This window comes from Argopecten irradians, chromosome 10 (genome assembly GCF_041381155.1).
Source record: "Argopecten irradians isolate NY chromosome 10, Ai_NY, whole genome shotgun sequence".
In the NCBI taxonomy this organism is placed as follows: domain Eukaryota; kingdom Metazoa; phylum Mollusca; class Bivalvia; order Pectinida; family Pectinidae; genus Argopecten; species Argopecten irradians.
The window spans coordinates 11,005,372-11,029,466 of record NC_091143.1 but is presented as its reverse complement, the minus strand read 5'-3'; the positions used below and the strand labels follow the sequence as shown (position 1 = coordinate 11,029,466).

Genomic DNA, 24,095 nt, shown 5'->3' with positions numbered 1-24,095 from the left:
AAATGACTACATTAATCACACAGATTTGCCATCCAATAACTATACTTTAAACCACTCAATTTCGCAAGATAGAAATTAGCACTCAATTTCGCGAGAAACCGACAACGCAAATTCAAATGTTTCGCCAATAATTGTAAATATGACGATAACGCAAATACATAGCGGTATCAGTGTCAATGTCGACATTCGTCTTGGAGGTTTTAATTTAAAAATTAGATTATTTTGATACATAAATTCGGGACAAATATATGCTAATGATTTTTTAATTGAATAAATAAAGTACGATTTTGATAGAAACATTGGATTTTGCGAGTTTTACGTTATATTTTGACGTTATATGTCATCGAACTGAAAAAATATGTATATTTATCAGACAAACATTATTAATACAATTTTACATCTCATTTATTATCTTTATAATAATTACCGATATTGAGGTCACTATAAACCGTACATCTCGGTTGATATCAGCTTTGAGCCGTACACCACCGTGATTTTGCATTGCTCCCATAACATATATAAATGGGGCTAAGAAGCATTTTTCTTGTTAATCTACCCTTATATATTATAATAGAGTAATGTTGTATTAAAATATGTATGTATGAGCCATGGAAAGTTCTTTTCCGGCATCTGTTCTAACGACAGGCGATTTATATCGGTACCTCCCTTGGTGTGATGGCACGTTTACATCTGGCAAGTTATTTTGCGACATGTCTTGAAAACCATTTCTATATCATTGTTTGGCTGATATATTCGGTATCGCGTGTACCAAATGACATTATCCAAAAACATTTCAAAATGCAGATAATAGCGACGATCTTAGCTCTATTCAAATCCTGATTTTCTCACTCTCGCTTCAGGGGGTACCTAGTTCCGGGGTCATTATTATCCGGTGATCCAGGGCGTAATTTGTACGTCAGACAATTGCATTATACATTATTTTACTTCTATTGGAAATCCCGACGACAAATAAAGATGAGTTTAACCGAATTTATTTTTAATTTCTACTTGAGACAAATCGCGTTATGACGGAGCGCCTGAGGTACCTGCGTACAAATCGATTCGTAGGTGTGACATGATTTCTTAATAGAAGCCACAGACATGGTGAAGCGAATGCCTCAGTCTGTGCTGTTATTGCATAGGTGATTTCTATAAGTAATTTAAGAAAAGTGTTAAAGCCCATTATATTAAATATCTTTCGGGGCGTTTATCAACCTTAACTTACTGGTACCGGATACGGCCGTCCGTCACTGAAATTACCCCACTTGACTAAAAGTACCAAACAATAACCTTACTAAGACAACTTACTGTTCTTAACGCACCTGTTCGTATTCAGTATCAAATATGAAATTAAAATCACTATATATAAATGAAATGTACATTTATCCAAATTAATGAATTATGATCTTATTTTGATTTTATTCGCATTGTGGTACATTGATGATGTCACAACGGTAATTATGGCAGTCATTCTTTATGTTTTTTGAGCATCAATACTCTATAACCATACGGTACAAACTAATGTTTTATGTTTTAGATATTGTTCACCACTCAGGCTTCATTCTGTCTCGTACTGGTATAATTGGAAAAAAACATTTTTTATATCTTATCTGTCTTTTCCAATTATCCCTAGAAATCTCGTCTATATGTACATTTTAGTATAAACGATTTTGAATTGTCACTTTAGAAATAAATAAACCTTATAGCATTTGAACTAAAAAAAATGATAAATCACATCACAGCTGCATCAATTCCGCTTGACCTCGACATGTGAACTTTTCCCAGCGTCAGAAGCCGATGCTTCTCTTTCGAATTTCTTCCACCATGTGGATCCAAACACAAAAGAACTATTATGATAACGGAACTTCCATGATCGGATCACTAGATCATGTGATTTGACATCATACGTATGATGTTCAATAATGATTTCACTGTCAACACCAGACCTGCTATAAGACGCTGACTAGATTTATCTTGTGTGTTTATGGTGAGGTCGCCGGGAATTATTATTATATTTTTATTAAAAATAATTTCGTGTCTGCGAGTAAAGTAGGTTGAGTTAATATAACGACAAAGTGAAAATTAGATAGAATTATTTAAAATAAAATATATTATATTATTAATTAACTTTGTACTTTAAAGGTTAATTAGAACTGAAGTTGGATATTTAAAAGGCAGATTAGAAAATTCACGGCTAGACCAGAGTTCGAAGCTTTCGAAGATTAACTTGGTATTCTACAAATTGAGCAACCTGGTCGCCGACGATCTTTCCAATACAGTACGTTACACTCTTCACATATCACATAAACTCTTTATATGTTGTTGAATTCGCTTGAGAATTCGGCAGAAGATTTTCAACTACCTTGTTAAACTTTATACAAACAAATATAAGAGTAAGGCCTTGAAGGTTGGGCTATCTTGCTCTTAATGAAAGAGAAGACGTTCGATCACAGCTGGAAGTTTATACAAACTGTGATTTAGGGTGCGTCGCTTGACATCGGAGTAAATGAATCGAGTATCCACATTTCACGACAATTGCAATAAAAAGAGGCGAGATGTGACCAGCCAGCGGAAGTGTCCACCGGTAGGTGAGTTTCGTTTGGTAATGAGAGACTTCGATAATTTGGCGTATCATTAGCACGAGACAATGATATGAAGCTACTGGTGTGAAAATTCACCAATAAGAATGTTGGTCGACGATTAGGAAAGGCGATTGGAAAACGCTCTGCATCCGCAATAATACGATCCAGTGTGAATCAACGCTAAATTACTCCCCGACGGCTCCTTAAATTTCTAGGCACTCATCAAATTTGTTTTTGAAGGCAACGTTCATTTATCAATAAACTCCGCCCACGATTGGTGACATGATTTAAAACAATAGTAGTAGTCATCACGGCGGTAACATTGGTCATATGGAATATTTGGAAAAAAAATTAATAGGTAAATAGAAGTGAGTGATACTTGTTACATATTTATAGCTAGAGTCGACAAAAGAGTGAGGATATTGCCACAACGAGACATCAAACAGACGATTGGTTCAATTAATTACTATGCGTTTTAGTAATATCGCCGTCATTTTTACCAATGTTACCAAAAAGGTACTCACTGTATACTCAGTTTCATTGCCGTTGTGTATTCGAGTGTATTAAACATACTACATGTCACATGAGACACCAATTGAAGAAGCATGTTACTTGTTAATCAATGAAAAAAATATATAGGGTCGCATGATTTAAGTATAATTGACTTTGCGCATTCAATTAAAATATATATAGGATCTGAATGAGTGGTTTTTTTCATAAGATTTTATTTTCGTGAGTCTTGTCAAGCAAAAATTTAAATTTCGAGACGATTTTCATAAAATCTCATATGAAATGAACACAAGTTTAAGATACTTTTTATTGCGAAAATGTATCTCTCTTTGTATTACGAAAATCCAGCGAAGGCAGACATTTTGTTCCGCCCTCCTCAGAATCCTGACGTCAAGTCATTTATCCTGACGTCATTTAATTGTTTCTGTCATACCGTCACAATGAATTTTCATCCTATGAAAATCACTCCAGGTCACGTAACTATAGTGGCCTATGAAAAACATTACACGGGCGAAATCACTTGATATCAGGCGGATTATGTGTCGTCAAGCCATTTCGGTTTTTTTTTTTTTTTTTTCATTTCTGATAATGCCAATACATATGTCATTGTTAACATATTGCTAGCATTGAAATATATTTCAGATTATTGTTTTTAAAACATGTCACCTATAATTAAGCTGACCTTCGCCAAAATTGATACAGACAATGTTGATTGCTCCTCCCAATGACAGACGTCATTCAATGTTATTAGTGCGTCATTTCTGTGCGATTTCCACGTAGTGACCTCACTTTATCTAAGGTTGGTAAATCACCAAGTTGTTGGTGGAGGGTGATCTTGTTATTCTGTTACTATATAAAACTGTATCATGTGAGCGAACTAAACACCAATTTGTCTGCCTAGATACGGCCGTGGCCATTAGAGACACAGTCGGGCTCAGGGGATATTGTAAATGATTGCGACCTTGCAACGACAATTTTGTTTTTGTGTACACAGTGAAATATTTTTGTATGTTTTTAAATGTGAGGTTGTATCTTATTTAATTTTTTTTTCAAGGGAGGGGGAATTATTATTTTTTGTGTTTTTTATCTCTTTTTTGTTTGGTTTTGCACGTGTTGTTGTATGTTGTTGTTATTTATATTTTTTGCTGATCTCTAATTATAGCTGTTAGCATTAATTCCCTTTTTTGTAATTACATTCTAAATATCACTATTGTATCCTTTCTACATTGGCAATGGTATCGCCATTTCGAACTTCTGTCATTTAACATACATGTACTAACTTATCCCTAATATAGATTTTTTTTATTTTTTCTATAATCACTTTTGTATTGGTTTTGGCTGCGGAAATACATCGCTGTCTATGTTCACAAATACCAGCACAATGTTCAATGCTGAATGGAACTATTGTTATAGCCGGAAACACTTCCGGGTTTTAAGACTCATTATTTCCAAACTTTGACTGAGAGGTTATTGTCATGGCTATCAGATTGAATAAGCTCACTATTTCCACTCTTATGCCACCCCGGGCAGTTTTTGTCCATCAAATGTCGAGTCTGAAAATAGTCTCATTTGCTACGTTATCTAGAGGCTAACAATGTAACATTATTTCATTCTGAGGTAATACAGAGGTAATAATGAACGAGGTTCACGAAAATCATACACAAATAATAACAATGAAATGCCATTCTTGACCGCCCCTTTAATATATCCTCGATACTCTAGGGGTTATACTCTAGGGGTTACTATCACCGTCGTCATGTTAACGTCGCGAAATAGCGAGATTGAATGCAGTTTAAGTGAAAAAACTAACCAACCACAGACCATCTTCAGAGACTTACATGTGTAAGTTACATAGAGCGATACCCAACTTCAAAGTAATAGACTGTGCCGTTATTCAATATTTTTGTTGAATTTCAAATGACCTCACTTACTGCTTATCCATTATTTCACACAGAGCCTTCAGGTCTTTAACTCATTGAGTATTGAGGATGAGGATAGCGTAGTAAGGGATTTGGAAATAACGTAACCATTTAACATAACAGAAAAAAAATCACAACTAGTTGTAAAGAAAAGTAGAGCTGTCGTGCATGAAGCCAATATATACTCCACAATTATCCACCCCCTTTGCGATAACGAGGCATGAAACAGGTGGTGGAGGTATATTTTCAGATATCGATTACTATACATCTATACTGTGTAAGGGATATTGCTACCAGGTTTCATTGAAATCCCTCCATTAGTTAAGGAGGATTTCTTTATGATAGATAAGAACAATAGAACTTGGTCCAACTCACCTTTCTATGCAGACTGACACCAAAGACAGGATTGAGGCGTACAGTGAAACTACTAGAATAAAACGATTAAACTTGCAAAGGACGGGACCCAGTACCCAGCCGCGGTTTAGCATCACTTGAACGATTTCCGGTATCCCGAACACCAATATCATCCAATCAGAAACTGCCAAATTCATTATAAATATATTTGTCACAGAATGTCGCATCTTCCGGTCTAAAAGCACAACGATGACAACAAGGCTATTCCCAACAATGCCGAACGTTTCTATGATGAAAAATAGTAGTGAGAGTCCAACCACAGCCTCCAGTGACGTCGCATGAACATGATTAGGTGGCGGCATTCCAGCAACAGAAATATTCGAGTCGGTTTCCATGGTAATGTTACAGTCCACACCGTAACCGTCCAATGTAGAGTTAAAACTTGAAAGTATTTCACCGTTCACCATATCAAAAGAGCAATTAAATTTTCCATCGGTAGAACTTGGAGCTGTTGCGGTATCCATACTGGAAAGCTTGGTCCATCTGAAATGTAAGACAAATAAATATACATATATATATAAAATGGGCTATTTGTTTATAGGCGTTCTGTATGTAAGTTCTCGTGCTATAATACAAACTATAAAACATTTCAATTACACTCCTGGACCAGGCGTAATTTACACAGTGCCATGTGAACAAGTAAATAGACTGACGTCAAATATAAACTCATTTATACGTAAAGATAAACTGTTTAGGGATATGTCCATTAATCGGTTCCTCGTAAATCGCCGAGATATTCAGAACTCATCACAGTGAAAGGTGTATTTACGCTGCCAGCGTTATCCACGTACAGAGATTCTATGAAAACATTAAATCTTGATAGATTCAATTCACAGTCATCAGGCGCGATCTTCAGTTCGGGTTGAAAACAGTTCAACAAACTTAAACCATCATTAATTATTTTTTCAAGAAACTGATTTTCTTTCAAATAAGCTGCCTGACGTCAGACCTACATACCTTGACATATAAACATGAAGACTTGTTTGATTTACAGAGTAAATTACCGCGAAATTCCGCTCGTAGTATATATCATGCCAGGGGGGATTTACGGACATTCTGTGGTAAGCTAATCTGCAATCGAACAGACACTATATCTTTACAATAAAATCCAATATGTTGTTAAGCTAACTAACAAGTTTTTTAAAGGTGTAATATTTAACAATTCATTAAACTTATTGTATATTTACAATTGTTTTATTTCTATATTACTACCTGGTGTTATTATAAATCTGGATTCAAACTAACGCGAACTCTAAGAATAGAGTATGCTGTATGGCGACGCCCTACTTCACAGAAATAAAGTCAACCGGAGTGAATTGTTATTCGATTCTTTGGATGGATATCAAAGGACTGAGCTATCTGTCGAATCTGTTGTAGCACACAAAGCCTTCAGTTTGGCTATAACGCAGACCAGGAGTGGATATGATAGCAGTGAGAGTAACTCCTTGAATATCGAGTATGGATGGAAGTATAAATTGTTGTGTGTTTTAGAATCGATTTCAACTTCGCACATTTCTGAGAATCTTATTATAAAATATTGACGAATCAAAATGCGTCTCTAAATGAAATCAAACTTTCCAAAAATATTTTTTTCAGCAATTCAATTGTCAATTCATACATATGTATATATCTAGACATTTTAACCACCGGGATGTCCACGCGAAGCAATGGCCTTTATAACATATAGCTATATCACTCCCCTTTCAGGTAATCTCTTATTTATATGAATTCCATACAAACTGCTTGCATAACAATTTTAACCCGAATGCCTCATTATAGACAAGACGCTGAAGTCGTCGGCGCGTCTGAACAATCCGACTATATGTAAAGTAATACATTGTCTTGAAAAGAATGACAAAATACATTCTATGACCCAAGCGTACAAAACCAGTAAGTCTACTCTAAACGTAAATCACAATGATGGTCCATAACATGACATGAGAATAATACAAACGTATTACACGCGGAAGTAAGTTTATCTAGCAAGTACGTACGTGAATATGTTCATTTCATGTAGACACGCGCACCGAAATTGAAAGCTAATTAATACTATTCTCAGCAGCTATACAAAAACATAGCTCAGGACCCCAACCAAGCTATTTAGGGCACTGGCCCGATCGAGTATTTGGGGTCTGATTTGATCTTCGCTCCAAGTCTATCTGATCGCCTGCTTTCATGATATTAAGGATAAGCATGTAGCTCTGAGACGGTGTACTAGGAAATTGTGGACTCTTGGTTAGTAAGTCGGTTCCAGTAACGTCCTATTAACAGCTACCTAATGTTTTTTTAGGACGGCATCATGTGTATGCGGTGTTCGGTACGTGCGTTTCATAAGACTGGAGTAGACCTCCTGCTGTTGTATAGTGTTATCTCCCTGAACCATACTGCTACAGATACAGAACAAGCACAACCACACTAGCCCACATTTTAATGACAACTGGAAAACCAGTTCTCCAACACTAGCTCTAAATAGTTATGATGAAAATGTAATATTACCTCATAATATACAAAATCATGAAAACCCTTAAAATCCACTGCATGACCTTCGAGTTTAACTGAGAGCATGTATTCCTGTATTTTTAACAAAAGATGTGTACACATTAAAATTGAATATGTGATTAAATTTAGGCTAATCACAGTTGAACGACAATTTCCAAATCAAGATAAAATGATTTCTAGTTATACAAATGTTACAAAATAATTTTACAAGAATCTTAGGAACTTTTTTTTTTTGAAATTTATATTCTTTAGTTACTTGGCAAGTGTAGTGAAGATATGATTACAAATTTTGCAGTAAATGAGGAATGATAATTTCACTAATCATGTGATTAAGCTAACCATGCTTTGAAAAACCGGGCACTGTTCTTTCAATAAAATATATTTATCTAACTCGTAATGAAAGTATTAGGTGATGCAATGAATACGTTTTTTGTATACTCTTTATTTTTCTTCATAGACAGAGGCTTATTAAACTGTTAATGTAACAATGCAGTTTTTCAATTGCGACTTAATACTTCGATAAAAATGAAGCCTATTGATCTTGGCATTTTTGTTCGATATTATGGATTAATATGGGGATTACTTTGACTATCCCTTCTGTAATACCTCAGGTAATTAAAGGTTCGTGGTTATTGCAGAAACTTCTAAAGTTGTAAGATTCGTCAGTCTTTCATCTTCTATTGATTACAGCTTTGGAATGGATTTACGCTTTAAGGATGAACTAAATGCGGAAATTAGAATGAAATTTAAAATACAAACATACAGTATAATTAAACTTTGCTATTGCGTGCGTGATCAACACATTATGCTAATGTCATCTTGTCATCTTACATCGGAAGGATTAATCGATATCGTATAAAAACGATCATTATCAAAGTTTCTGAAGGTGATTACGTTAATACACGCACGTGTATAATGAGATTCGTACTTGGGATAAAATATTTTATACTTTATAGAATTGTGTTTCAAATTTTTTTTACGGAAATCCTTTGCCAATCTTTTCAATAAACAGACAGTTTGGTGCAAGCGCCTGTGTCTTTTCATTCAATGACCCGAGTAAGCTTACCACACGTCTTTCCTATATAAACTTTAGAAAGTTTGTTTTCTATTTTGAACCCAATTTTCTCGTATACTGATAAATCCCAACTGAACATTTTTATTTCATTATTTTGTTTTTTTTTCATTTCTTTGACAAAATGTTATCAATTAAACTGTTCCCCTTATTTCAACTCCGAACTGAAAATAAACACCATTACTGTTTTTAAATATATTTCATGTATTTTTTACTGTCGTGAAACATATAATGTGGGAATATGGATGCAAAAGCACCATCATACAATTCAGACAGTGGGATGATATTATACGAGATCAACGGAATGTTGAAAACTTTCAGTTAATACCGGAAAGCCGAATTGCAACACAAAACCGGCATCGGCGATAAACGTAAAGATCGGAAAATATGGAAGGTTTAAAACTTAATGTTAAACACTTAATATGCCTGTTCTATGACAAAACAGAGCAAGTAATAGACTACACAATTTTAAATTTTCACAAAATTATACTAATTTCCGTTTCGTAATAACATTTTTTTGTGTATGAGTTGTTATTATTCAATAATTGATTCGACATGCTGTATGTCGGTATTAATTAGTTTCCGGTACAGGCTAAATATTATCACACTTATCGGAAGTGTCGACTTATTTGAAATGGCTAGCAATTAGCGATGATTAGGGACTTGGTTGTTTTACATTATGAGGTTGTTCATTCGCCGGAAGTCTTTCCCAGACATTCATTTATTTGGCTCCAGTGTAGCGCAAAAGTCTTTGCTGCACAATGCCAGTACACCAAAGAAATGACCAAAGACTGGTCACGTGATTCAGCAGAGTAGACATACGCCGTCTACAGATGGACAAATCCATCCCTGCCCATGTAACTTAAGATAAATAGTTATTTTCTTGACCAAGCCTTTGGCCATACTACGTCATCAAGCTTCTTGAATAAAAACTGTATTATGTAGAGGAACATCTTTCCCATACACTACATATACGATCTAACTAAAAAGAGATATCATATCATTCGAAAAGGTAACAATTGCTCTAGACACCAACGTTTTATCAATATTACATTTGAGAAATTCTAGCTAAATAAAGAATATTGCTGACGTCATTGTAATAAAGATCATTTATAACGTCATTGTTTGATATTATTTTATAACCTAGGAATAACTATAAACTATTTGTTGTCTTTGATAGAGATCATGCGTCCAAATCATCAAACATTCCAGCTTAAAGATGCTCCACCGCCGACAAATGGTATTGTTTCACTATCAAAAACAGGAGAAGACGATTTAGTATTTTTCTTCAGTCACAAAAGTTACTTATTTTACACTTTTACCAATATTGGAAAGTTTGAGCTTTCAATTTTACTTCAAGTTAAAAATATGAAAAATAATTAATTGCATCCCGAAAAAATTCCGTGGCACTATATCATATATGGAATGAAATACTGATTGCGCATGCACCAAAGGCAAAACGAATGATTTCATATAAATTTTTTTGTTAATTAGACATATAAATACACAATTAAACACCGATTATTGTTCAAATAATGAATATCATTTATGCTCTGTCGGCGGTGGAGCATCTTTGATAAAGAATATTTATGACGCAATAAAGACTCTTCGTGACGTTATTGTGTGTTATCATTTTATTACCTAAAAGGAAATCTCAACTATTTATTGTCTATAATAAAGAGCAAACAAAAAAGAGAAAATAATTTTCAGCTTAGATTTATCCAATGAAAGATGACGTTATAAAAGTAACGTAATTTCTTATTGGCTAAGTCTAAATTTAAGTCTAAGATATCTTCATGATTTTCGAGCCTGATCATGAAACATGCTTAGCAGATGATACAGCATGGTTGGAAGACGGACAATGAACTGTCATAAATGGCTTCACCTCCGGCTTTTGTATACTCATATTATATAATATATCAGGTACAAAACGCCGGAGTGATAGGATAGCATTTTCTGTAGGTAATACCACACACTGTTTATGTTACGAAATGTTATTACTCGTAGGGTTTTGTACTAAATTATATGTGTATGTATTATGTACATAAAATGCTATTACTCGATGGGTTTTGTACCAAATTATAAGTGTTTGTATTATGTACATAAAATGCTATCACTCAAAGAGTTTTGTACCAAATTATTGTGTATGTATAATGCACATAAAATGCTATTACTCGAAGCGTTTTGTAAAAGAAAAAAATATCACTCGAATAATGTTCTACCCAAATATGATACAGTTAAATACAAGACGTTATAAGTGAGTCTGTTTTCTGACAGCTAGTCTGCTATCGGTCATCGTACTTTGGATTAAAAAATACCAATGTACGAAAACTGAATTGATATTTCCAAGAAAGGACAATGGTAAGAACTTGAAAAAAGTCACTTGAAACATTATATATTTAGAGGTTTTTATTATTTTCTTTCAAGTTTATATCAGATTGTTCAAAAGTACATTCTCGGATTGAATCTGATGTCAGAAATATTGATGATGACCAGAATAGTGTGATAAGGTTTTGTGTTAAATTAACTCTTTAAAGTACAAGTTCACATACTTTTGTGTGTAGCAACTGCTACATTTGAGCCTTAGGGAATATGAAACTCGATTCATGAAATGAAGTTACTTTCCCACACACAATGTTTTTGCAATAGAACATAGATTACAAATCGTTCCAATCTGTTTTCGAAACAAAAGTTGCTTGTGATGCATAATATATATATTTAACGTGCTTAAATAAAACCACACACGCGAATCAAACGTATTTTATCCTTTGTGTGACTTACAAGACATTGATTGTACCCACAAAAGAAAACATGAATTGCAAAGTCGTTTCAATAAAGCCCGTAATATTAACCTTAAAATATAATAAGGATCGTAAAGTTAACTTGTTTAAACAATTCTTGGGGTCGTGCTTTTCTAAAAGTAGTGTACTTTTCGCTGAAGACCAACGAGAATTCCTCGCACTAGCTTGATGTTGTACAATTTAAACCGTCGTTATTAATAAATCAAAGATACAGAGTAAAACATATAGCAAATTTGTAAAATGCTCCAAAATGTGAACAATAATACCCAAGTCAATTTTCTATTCATTTCTCCGATAAGTCTGCATATACGATTAATGTAGCACAGTTCAGATATACGCTGGGACAACGTGTGCAAAACATCAGTCATAATCAATTTCACAGCAGAGTGGCTCCAAAATAGGGAGGCGCCTCTGTGAGTAGCATCCCGTTGTGCGGTTGTTGTACTTTAACGCCTCAGAAAAGCTATCGTACGCTGCATAGCTTGCACTACACGGAAAATATCTAGATATCTTTGATTCGATGAATGTATACATAAATGACCAAAGATCGTATCTGGTCTGAACATAAACAAAGCACCACGGCCAAATTTTACGTATTTACGTACAGGTGTGTATGTTTGTTCTAAACTGTACACGAACTGACCAAACATAAATATACAAGTGTGTTTGTGTATATCTCTGAACTATATGGCAAGCTATGTGAACGGTTATAAAGTGATGAACATCGTAATCTGCTGTATAACGAACGCAGATACCCACCCAAGTATCAGCAACAGAGATTGTTGAAAGGTAGCACAGCTTGAAAGACTAAATCAGAGGTTACATCATTCATATAGATTCTGTCAAGATTGTCTTTCTTTCTTTCTTTATTCATTCATGTTACTTTAATTTCATATGTTTTTTTTTCCATTCATTTACTATATGTCTATTTACTGTGAACCACCTTCTTTCGCGGCTACTAAATTTCGCGATTTCCGGTTCTAAACATTTTCGCGAAGTTTCAGTTTCGCAGATTTAAAATTGAAATCAGATTTCTTTAAATGTAATTGTGCAAGAACGGTCTAAGATATTATTTCGCGGAAATACACTTTCGCGAATATTCCTTGATCGCGAAATTCGCGAAAATGAATCGCATGCGAAAGAAAGATAATTTACACTATTTATTTTTGCTTTCGAAAATAATGATGAATGCCGTCACTTCGTCTTGTCCTCTCTTGTCCTTTTCTAACAGTTTGAATGACGTCAACAATCAGACTTATCCTTCATCTATTAAATACAGTCCAGGCTGTCTATAAAGACCACCAAGGCACAGCGGAAAATTGTCTTTATAGCCAGATGGCCTTTATACACATGTTGAATGGTGTTGGAATTGTTCATTATTTTCACTTATGATTCCGAAATTACGATGCAGGTGATTTCTATGCAGAGATGGTCACTAAGGCAGGTTTAACAGTAAATGTGAATAAAAATATCTCGTTTCTCCCTCTGTATTAAGATAATACATTAGAATACGGATGTGTGGATTGACAAACTGGTCTTTCATTGCGTAGCGTGACGTTTAGTAGACGTTATTGATAGTTACTATTCTGATATAACTTGCTATTTGAATGATTGATTGAAGACCATTAGCAGAGCACGGAAACGTCAATGCCACACATTTCATTTTACTAAAAGGATATTTCACACTAGCTGCACAATTCCAGGCATGAGCCTAACAAACGTTTCCATATGCATTTTCGGATTTTACGTGTCCGGCGTAGGAAATAACTTTAAGGTACACGCCCAGTGAATAATTAATGGTAAAGAATAGATAAATTATTATTAATGTGCATAATGCATTCATAAATAAACACCTGCATGATCTGTTACGCCAAAAAAGGTCATTGAAGGTCAAGATTGAACGCTTATATCTCATAGTTCTAGTGAATGATATCCAATGTCATGTACATGCAAATTGCATCAGAAGATAGAAATCATCGAATGCAGACACCTTGCACATGCAAAATATTCTTTAATATTATTTTCATGATAAAGGTAGTCAAGCAGAAGAAACGCTTCATGATTTTATTTTAAGTATTATATCCTTCATATAAGGTCACTAAAACCAAACATATTTTAGCGTGGGTTTATTTCGCGGGCGGTCGGTCGGAATTCACGAAAATATTTCGCCGCGAAGCAATGACAGTTACAAGTAAAATATAGGATATTGAGTGTAAACCACGAATAGGCACGAACGCGCCAGTTTAAGTCTCAGAAAAATAAGTTTGTATTTACAGAATAAAATACCAATGCTGGTCAAATTAATTTTAAAGCATTGTTAAAAAGTTTCATGGTCTATGAATATATGAAAAATATATATGAAAAAAATAAAGCTGAAATAACGCTATCACAAAGATATATTAAACCTTGGATAGACATTTTGAGGGCTTGGAAATGCACTGGTTATTGGACTCTTCTGATTGTTTTTGTACAGAATTATAAAGTTAGAAAGTAAATGAGGATATTTTTGCTTAAATTCACGATTTACATACATAAAACTTTCACGGTGTTGTTATTTTGGCGAGAGATACACTGCCATATTTTTAACAACAAATAATGCTTGTACAAAATATTACGCGTGGGTGAAATTTTCGCGATCAAGCGGCCTTCGCGTAATTAGCATAAATGTCCCTCTCGCGTAAATTTCCGTGTTTAGAGTATGTACAGACATTCTGATATGTTAAAGTTAAAGGAAGTAACACTGATAGATCAGAATGTTCTGTAGACTACAGTGTACGTTTCGCCCACCCATTGAAACGAAGCCATAAAATTGATCAATTGTATTTAAACAGTTAGTTCGCTGTCATGATGTCATTGAAGTGTTCAAAGTCGACATGTGGTTATATATTCATATTTGCCCAAGATACGATCGACCGTTTTCTTCATAATGTCCATAAGGCATAGTCGATAGATAAAGAAAGTCGACATCGATTTCAGGCTTCGGAAAGTTAAAAATATATTGCGCGTGGTTTGTTTACCATACACAGTGACATACGTCAAACGGATCGGTTGGAAGTGACAGAATCGTTTTATCTGAGACAACACATTGATATCGACCTGGCTTGCACTTGCTAAAACGAGACACATAAATATTGTTTTGAACACAAATAACACTGGTCTTAAAGTAAATAAACAGATGTGTGTAGTACCTATAGGCATCTGCAAATTGTGCTCTCGGTAGACCGATCCTTTTTCGTAAAATTTTGAGAGACAAATGGCTACGATTTGAAGAAATTAGGATTAATGATCCCTCACATGAACTTCATAGTGTGAGAGATACCAGAATTGATATCAAGTTTTTTTGTCAAAACGGGTATTAACGAGGTTTACTTGCTTTTAGTAAAGTGTTGAATACTAATTGTTGTTGATGTCTTTTTTATAAAAAAAAAAACACGTCTTTATACCACTTAGTATAACAATAATTTCACCCATGATTTTTTTGACAATATATATTCATTAATAGTAATACGCCTTTGAAACGAATAGCTTTAAATTACAATTTCAACAAGAGTTATCGTTCTTGCATTCTCTAAATGAAGGGACCAAAATGAACTCACGGATAGGAGATCTAGAGTGTCTCCTGATTTGATTTTCTGTCGTTTTGTTTCAAACATTTCCACCAACTGTAACCATTCTAATGGTTTCCATGACATTAGGCTTTGTCTGTATTATATTAGAATATCTTAATAAGACGTCAACTCCAATGACGTCCTCTGCCAATCAACGACATATCTGGTTAGAGATAATATTCTTTTTTAGACAAATGTACTTAAAAGCAGTGAATTCTTCATATTTTCATGCGATTCTTCATATTTGGCTCCTGGTAACGACGCGCTTTAGCATTAGTACATGTCTGTTTATTTGATCTGAAGTAAGTAACTTCACAATACGGGGTTACGTTGTGTGTAAAGTGTCTGTGTAAAGTGCGATTCACAGTCGATTAACACCACCGTCTAGTAATTATGACGTCACAAAATTTGACCCAAAATATGAAGTTATAACCACAGTAATTCAGAAGAACATTGTATTTGATTATAAAGAAAACTTTACCCGTGTCGTTTTGGTATCCCGAAATCAACGTATAAGTAGGTACAAGTTTGTTTTGAATAGAGCTGATATTACTTAAATTGTCGGATTTCGAGTGATATATTCATTTATCTATTTTAAGTTTTTTCAGTTTGCTTTAAGTAGTCTTTTTTTTGTTCAGCCTTTAGAATATATTGTTAATGACTATTACTATATGTAGTTTGAAACGATAGCAGTTTTATGTCGGAGCACAATATGAAATGAAGGTAGATATAGCATACAATAAAGTAAGAATTCAAAAACAATATTATAAGCTATGAGGGATCATATATATTACCCTAAATTTAGAAAAGTCTGCAACGAGTGACAGTGCAAGGACCGATACCAATAGTATTGCTATATCAAAATTTAGAAAAGTCTGCAACGAGTGACAGTGCAAGGAGCGATACCAATAGTATTGCTCCTCACAGTGTAGCATTGGCTCGCTTACTGAATGCGATAGTAAAGATTGTATGTGTGGCGTTTCGACGACTAGTACGATATGTAGATTGTCACCTTCCATCAGTTATACTTTACAGTGCATTAACTACATAAATAATTTGAAATTTACATTAAAGAAAACCTTACTTGCACTGTGCCTATAAAAAACCTACCAAGTGCTAAAATATGGGTTTTTTTTCAAAAATAACTTTATTTATTAAGCGATGTTTCCCATTCCTGAAAACAGCTGTCGTATACAAAATGTATATAGATAAAAAAAATAAGGGTCATTTTACCGTAACATGATTATATTATTTCTTCTACTTTAAGCAACTTCATAACACTGTGTTAAATTTTTACCAGCTTTTTCAAGGAGAAACCTCTGAAACCTAAACGTTAGTTTCATAGTACGATGCAAATTTCAAATATCTTCAATGTATAGTGTGTATAGTTACACGAATTGTATGGCAATTCAACTTCAAGTTTAATTTCTTCTTATTGGCTAAAAACTTTGAAAATACGAAATTCCTAATCAAGCTATTTCAAATGGTTTGATCCCATTACGCTGTATAATATCCGTTGGGGATAGGTTTAAATTTATCACCAGCGTTTAACTAGAATTCCAATGCTAATTATTGGCTCTAAATTCACAAAAGAATGTTTTTCTTCATCTAAATATCTCAGAACTCCTCGCAGCATATTTAGAAACTGATTATATTTTCTGTTTTATACAACACCAAATCGTCACCACGAGAGAGTTAAAAATTAATTGCATGCTGCTGTTATTTTTTTTATAATTCTCAGTGTAATTTTGATCTCTTTAGTTGATTGATGTTTTCCAAAACAACTGCCGTTTAAGATCAACATCAATCCTTCACGTCATGTTATTTTAGAATAGTCACAAAAACAAAAAATGATAATCAAAGTTAAAAAAATGTCGTATTCTTTAGCAAGAAGTCAGTAATCCCATACTGCGAAAATGTTTTCGTAAAAATAGAAAAGGCGCGTATAAGATTAACCAGATTAGACATATTATCCGTTTGTTCAAGTAGGTACAAGTGATTATACAAAAATATGTAAATGAAAATATTTATATTGGCAATTTTTCAACACGGTATTTTCCATTTTTTTATGTGTTAAAGATTGTTCGATCGCGTTTTTGTAAATAATACCTTAATGTGTTCTGCATCAATGTTCAAACAAAAATATTTCTAAAATGGATGAATGAAAAAAGGAATGATATTCTACAATCCTGTATACATTACCAACTCTACCACAGAAATAAACTGTCTTTGGTTTATTACCAGAAATCGTGATACCTAGAATAAAACACAATATCCTTGAAGTTTATTCGATATGTGAAGCTATATATAGATATTCATTAATACGTACAATTCTGTATCCGTATGAGTTTGTTTATTGCAATATTCTGGGAACAACTGCTCTAGTATCAGAAATGCACTTTATTGAGGGTTTGGCAGTGGTTCGTGCTTGTAATAAGAAATGATTCATAAGTGAACGGTAGAGAATATTTGTTTAAAGCAGATATATCACAAAGTGTATTGCATAACTATAATTGTTAGGAAACACTTTGAACATTAAAAGAAGCATTACGTGAGCACAATCCTACTGGTAATGTATATATACAACTAAAGTGTACGATAGAAATATTCTAGAATAACAAGATTTCTTTTCTGGCGTATCCCTGGCCGTCGACGCTGTTTGAGTGGAGCGTAGGGGCGTAAAAAAGAGTTATAACTTATACGTCATCTTATAAAATATAAGTCTTTTGATGTCAGTAAAGTTTCAAATCGTCGTTTCAAATAGAGATGGCATTATATATCTCTCTTGCTATACTTTTCGCACGATTTTCTCGATGCAGTTGTGATGAAAATCGTTCGACAACCAGAAGCTTGCTTTTTGAGAGGAGAATCTCCACAAATTACGCGATGGTCGCATGCTATCAAGTACATTATTTTGTGAATGTAATAATTGTGTATATAATTGTCAGAAGGTATGTTTATCGCCCAAAAACATTACCGCGAAAGTTTATGCTTTCAAATCGCGAAATTAAGAAGTCACTAAAATATCAATTTACATTTGTATTAGTGTTTCTAGAATTAATAGTTCCGACAAAAATTATATCGGTTAGTTATAAACAAAGACGTAGCTTAATGAATGTTATACCAGAGATGTACTGTACACTGTCGTTACAAGATGTATATGTGCTATCCAAAAGACAATACGATACTTTAACTCCATCTTTTCTGGAGGGCTTGATTACAAAAAGCATTCAACAGTTGAGCAAAATGTAACGTTGAACTCCTATAACATTTATCAAACAGTGTCATTTCTCAATTTCCCTTTCCCGCCTGCTCTAAAATACTATTGTATTTTATACGTATTTTATTTTTTTGTCATCTAAACTGAGATTCTAAGGAATATTTTCTTCACCATTGGTTTTATGTTAGTTGTAAACCTAGTGCCCAATTGCAATTCATCTTCTTGTAATGCCATCCTGTTTAAATCAAATATATTATTATTTAATTGTTGTATATATAATGTGTATTTACGAGATTTCTGTTATTTGCTCGAACATTCAGTATAACCAGAACTTGTCACATGATTATTGCCGAATCTCATATAATAAACTTTATTTACAGAGGATGAGCATGCTCAGCCAACAGCTAATCTACCGCATTGCCCTCTGGTACATATGGGGCAGTTGCCAGATATTGAGAGCTGGGCGTTAGTGTTTCTCCGGGTCATCAGGCTTTTCTTCATTATCTAAATTTACTAATTACGGTAATACTGGCCCCTCACTGTTAATAGGACGTTCAATGCATCAATCAATCAAATACTATATTACTTAATGTATCTATCAATCCTGCCTATTCCTAGTTTTTACCCTAGGTTAACTAGCATTGTTATGTGCTACCTCATTGGTTATTAAACATTTCCAAAAGACAGAACATAAAAATTAAGGACAGACACCAAAATTTGCCCGTAGTTTTATATTCATTTTACTTGTTCTACCAAGAAGATAGAAAGGATCTTACCTACGTGGCTATGTGATATGAAATTTATTAAAATAGTTCAATAATTTGATATGTCACGAGCTTTTAGGCATGTGGCATATCAAATTGTTCAACGAGTTTGATAAATTTTAAATCACACAGTCATGGGTGTAAGATTTTATCACATGATAAATCTACATGTGAGCCACACAATTTTCAATGGTGTAATGTGAATATTCCTAGAGCATAACAAGGAGAATAGGGAATGCATACATACATACCATATTCACAGTATTACAGTAGGACCTAGATCAAACTGAGCTGCGGTGCATTCTGATAACGAGATAAGCTTGACATTGTCGATTGTTTTAAATGCTTCTCTTCGATAACTGTCTGAGTTTGTTAGTGCAGCTGTCTCGGAATTATTGCTCCTCAGTTCGGAGAGGTCATTCTGTGATGGCGGTTAAAACGTCCAACAGGTTTTAAAGCATGTTGTCTATTTCCACAGTACATACACAGGCGTGTAAATACAAAAACAAAATCGGTGCTAGCAAGATTAAAGACAATTTTCATCAATTTGCCGTACATGTAAAACACGAATTTTGATAAAAAAAAATAGCTCACTTGATTTCTTTCTGATATTCTAACGGTACCAACATTGTATCCAATTATATGTAATGTCAAGATAATGAGCAGATGTGTTTTTCTGTGTTGGGTTGGTACGTGATGGATTTCCTGGCTTTAAACAAATATTTTGTATTTTTAGGACAGGTAATTATTTCTTTATTGTGTGGTCTTTATGTTATCTATGCGTCTATACCAAAGACCTAATTTATAGTGTTAGCCCACCGAAAAATACTTCCAGAGTCACACATGCACAAGGATGACGATTGACAAATGGCACATTCTCTGTAAATACAAAGCCAAGATCAAATATTTTATTTTATATCCAATATTCTGCGTACCTATCTGACTTCAAATTCATCAAATAATCAAGCTCAAACATTCAATGACTACCCACTGACTTCATTTAAGACATTCCACAAAGCTTACAAGGCCATCGCAACCAACACAAAAAAGTTTACCAATAGCCATTATAACACCAGAGTATCTCTATTCACCATGCATGAAGTTAGTAACAACATCAAGAACAGGATTTTCTTTGTAAATCTGTCTTAACATCGAAGATATATTTCGATTATATCTAACCACTTGGGGTAGTAATACTCAAGTACAAGCGTAGTAATTAAGATGACGCCGTGAAATCTAAAACACCCCACGTTAAGAAAATTAACATTTAATTGATATTTTTGATATTGTTCATGTAGTTAAGATCAGCGTAGTATTATCAGTATGCTAATAACTTTAAGAACTATACAAAATCTAGTTTTACTGTTATATTTTGAACATTCAAACTGTTTCAGCAAGATTATGTACCTAAAGGTAAATGATAAGTAGACCACACCACTAGACAATCGAAAATCGAAATCTGTTCGTTATGTGGATTACCTTCACTATGCAACCTGTAAATTATTTTCGTTTTTGGAATCCCAGATTTATTTTTGGGGTTTCTATTCGATGCTCGGAATGTACAATATACTGTATGTATAAATGCTTTTTTATACAGCAATGCAGTTTTCCCCAGATTTTCAAATTCAGACTTTTGTCGGTATGTACGAAGTCAATGATACACAAATATACCCAAGTAAAATCACAGAAATAAATTTTGTCTACAATTATCAAAACTGTTTTAACAATTATTTAACATCATTAAAACCATTAACTTGTTATAACCATTAAATCATTAAATACATTTAATTATTAAAAACATTATGGGTTTCATTCGTACGTAATGATTCGATTCAATCTGACTATGGAGTTGAGCAAATCAGAACTAAGCATTCTTTAAAATAAAATACGCGTTTTGTTAAAATGTAGTCCCATTTGATTATCAATCAATTAATGACTTTTATTCGCCCGGTTATTGTTTAATCTTGAAATGGAAACAATAATTATGATACGCCACACATAATCTGGCGTGTTAAAACATTATACCTGTCAAATGAGTCTCATCTATCCTGAAAATAACAATCCTTTTCGTTTTTCTTTTTTTAGAGAATACATATTATTCATAAGTAGACTTATCCATTTCGAAATTCATCAAGACCTAATAAAACACCTTTGTGTAAACTTTAGAAACTTTCATTCGTACATTTATCTTAATTGTTTTTATAAAGAATAATCATTTTACAACTATATTAAATTTGCAAATAAAGTATTCAAACTAATGTAAAAATATATTAAACTTAAATGCTTTTATAAGATAGCTTACTTCATATTGAGCTGTATATCAATAAAGTGTAAATAACTATCTTACCTACAGCATACCGGGTGTGTGTAATGTCCAGTGTAAGACCGTGAATCCTATGTGAGAGAATACCAGCAGTAACAATCCCGCCACAACAGCTGGTACTGCTGCTGAATGCCTCGCTCTTTGGTACTGATACTGAGCGAACATGGTAGCGCGCGGTTTGTACGTGAACAATGACGTCTAGAAGTAAAACGCCACGTGCAAATCGCCCAATCAATCAATACATTCGCAATTACACATTGCAATTGGCATAACTAATACGTAACAAAAAGAGCCAATGAAAAGCCGACAATTGGTATATAACGTTTAACAAAAGTCCATACAATGCAAATAAAGGATCAAACATGTTTTAGTAATAGACGTTGCGATACTGCTGCTCAATGCAATGAGAAAGCTGTTAAAACTTGTTAAGAAAAACATAATATATACTTGACATTATGATAGCACGTTGTTCATTGACATATATCGATTTTTCGCGAAAAACGCAGCGTATACTCAATCATAATGTCTGGAATGTATAGTTACTCATACGTCTTACAAGTTCTGTTCAGAAGATAATTAGAAGACATCATGGTCTAGCCCTAGAAAGATTCGTCTTTATTAGGCAAATGATCGGTGAAGTTTTGTTTGATCAGCGAGTCGTCAACTTATGCAGATAAGGATTGTCAATAGTGTAGCCGATGTCTTCACGTTATGGTGTCAGGTTACTCTTGTGAAATATTGACGGTACATAGTATGTACATATGAAGCATGTGGTTTCAAGTGCTTCTTAACAAGGACATAAACGCAAATGTTGGACCACATTTATACATAAATATCACTCTTAAGATAACTATTACTAATAATACACGTCTCACCGTGATTTAAAAAACGTTTCTTCTAAATCTTTGTTTTATTTTTTATGTGTTTTGGTTTGGCGTTCAAACACACGTTACATTAACACTTAGTTTTTTATACCTTAACAATGAATATAAATAAGAGTTCAGTAGTCAATTCACTGAAGGCACTCTCGACTGTATACTTCGTATATTATGTTAAATAAAAGTATAAACAAAACGTCAAACGTATATTAAAAACGCCACATGATTCTGTGAGTTTCTTATACCCAGATATTTTTGATTAAGCATCGATGTCACTATTTTTTATTTTCATTTGAGTATTAAAGAAATTTTGTTTACAAACTAAAGGGCAGTATCCACTTTGTAAAATGAATATGTTTTTGTTATATTTCATGTATTCCTGACGTTCATAATACTACTTTCCCATAATGTGTTGTATCATAGATATTGATTCTGACGTCATGTATTTGAGAGCAAACGTTTCAGAGAAAACAACACTCGCAAAATAATGACGTCACAATGGATACCTAGCCTCAAGGATAAAACAAATACAGACGGAACACTTTTTCGTCGCTATTCATACTGTGAAAGTCCGAAAGCCAAATCAGAATAGCATTTTGAAATTCGTGTATATTTCTGAACACACAAACATAACGTGACCATAGGGTCAAAAGTCATATGAGGACCAGCCTTTGACGTCCATGGTGAAGAAAATTCAACTGAACATATAATTGTTGAATAATCTAGATAAAAAGATATTTATTACTTCTATCGAATATAAATGTAGGTCAAAAAGCGTGAACAAGCGACATCTAACGAAATCTATCCACGTGAAATCTAGCAAATGTCTCCTTACTTTTTCAGACCCAGTTAAACGAAATCGTTTGAAGCATGAATGCGATAATGACGCAGATACGATTCAGTCCAGCCGACATACCTAATTCCAATGTTATGATATCGCCTTTGTAAACGAGTGTGTTTTACAAAAAGTAATGAGGTCATGGGCACTTATTCATGGACTGTGTAGCTATATATTCCGTTACGTGTTGGGCCCAAGAGGAAAAACAATGGGAGGAGGATTGACTTTCTGGTAAACTGCCATACCTCATTTTTTACTGATATGCCAACAGATAACTATTGCGAGAAACATACATTTGTGACACACCATATGCCTTTGCATATTACCGAGTTCTCTCCATTGCGTGAAGATGATTGATTGTGACGTCATTTTTTATAAGCGAAATTTGAAAACTATTGTGATGTTACTATCGCAAACACATTACGTCGTTCCCAATATCTGCTTGCAAGGGCAGATAACTCTATTATATGCAAAGACGGAACCAAGCTTGCAAGAACACTTTCAGAAAATGACATATTCAGTCTTACACATATGAATTGTTTGTTGGTTTTAATTGTTTACATTGTACATCCTATTGACAACATTGGTCAAGTATGGTCGTGTCAAGTTGAAGAGGTGGAAGAACGCCTAGAAGAGCTCCTTCGGAACTCCACGGTCAGGAGAGGGT

The 24,095-nt window shown here is 33.9% G+C and overlaps 1 protein-coding gene across 1 annotated transcript in view; it reads right to left on the bottom strand.

The window, feature by feature from the left end:
* The window catches only part of LOC138332724 (neuropeptide receptor 15-like), a 35,359-nt gene extending 13,503 nt beyond the window's left edge, over nucleotides 1-21,856 (bottom strand). Inside the window, exons 1-2 of the mRNA XM_069280711.1 lie at nucleotides 21,737-21,856; nucleotides 5,387-5,908 (exon numbers count right to left, since the gene is read on the bottom strand). Coding sequence (XP_069136812.1) covers nucleotides 5,387-5,889 — 503 coding nt within the window. The 5' untranslated portion in view covers nucleotides 5,890-5,908; nucleotides 21,737-21,856. The remainder of the gene's footprint in view (nucleotides 1-5,386; nucleotides 5,909-21,736) is intronic.
* Between the last annotated feature and the right edge of the window lie 2,239 nt (nucleotides 21,857-24,095).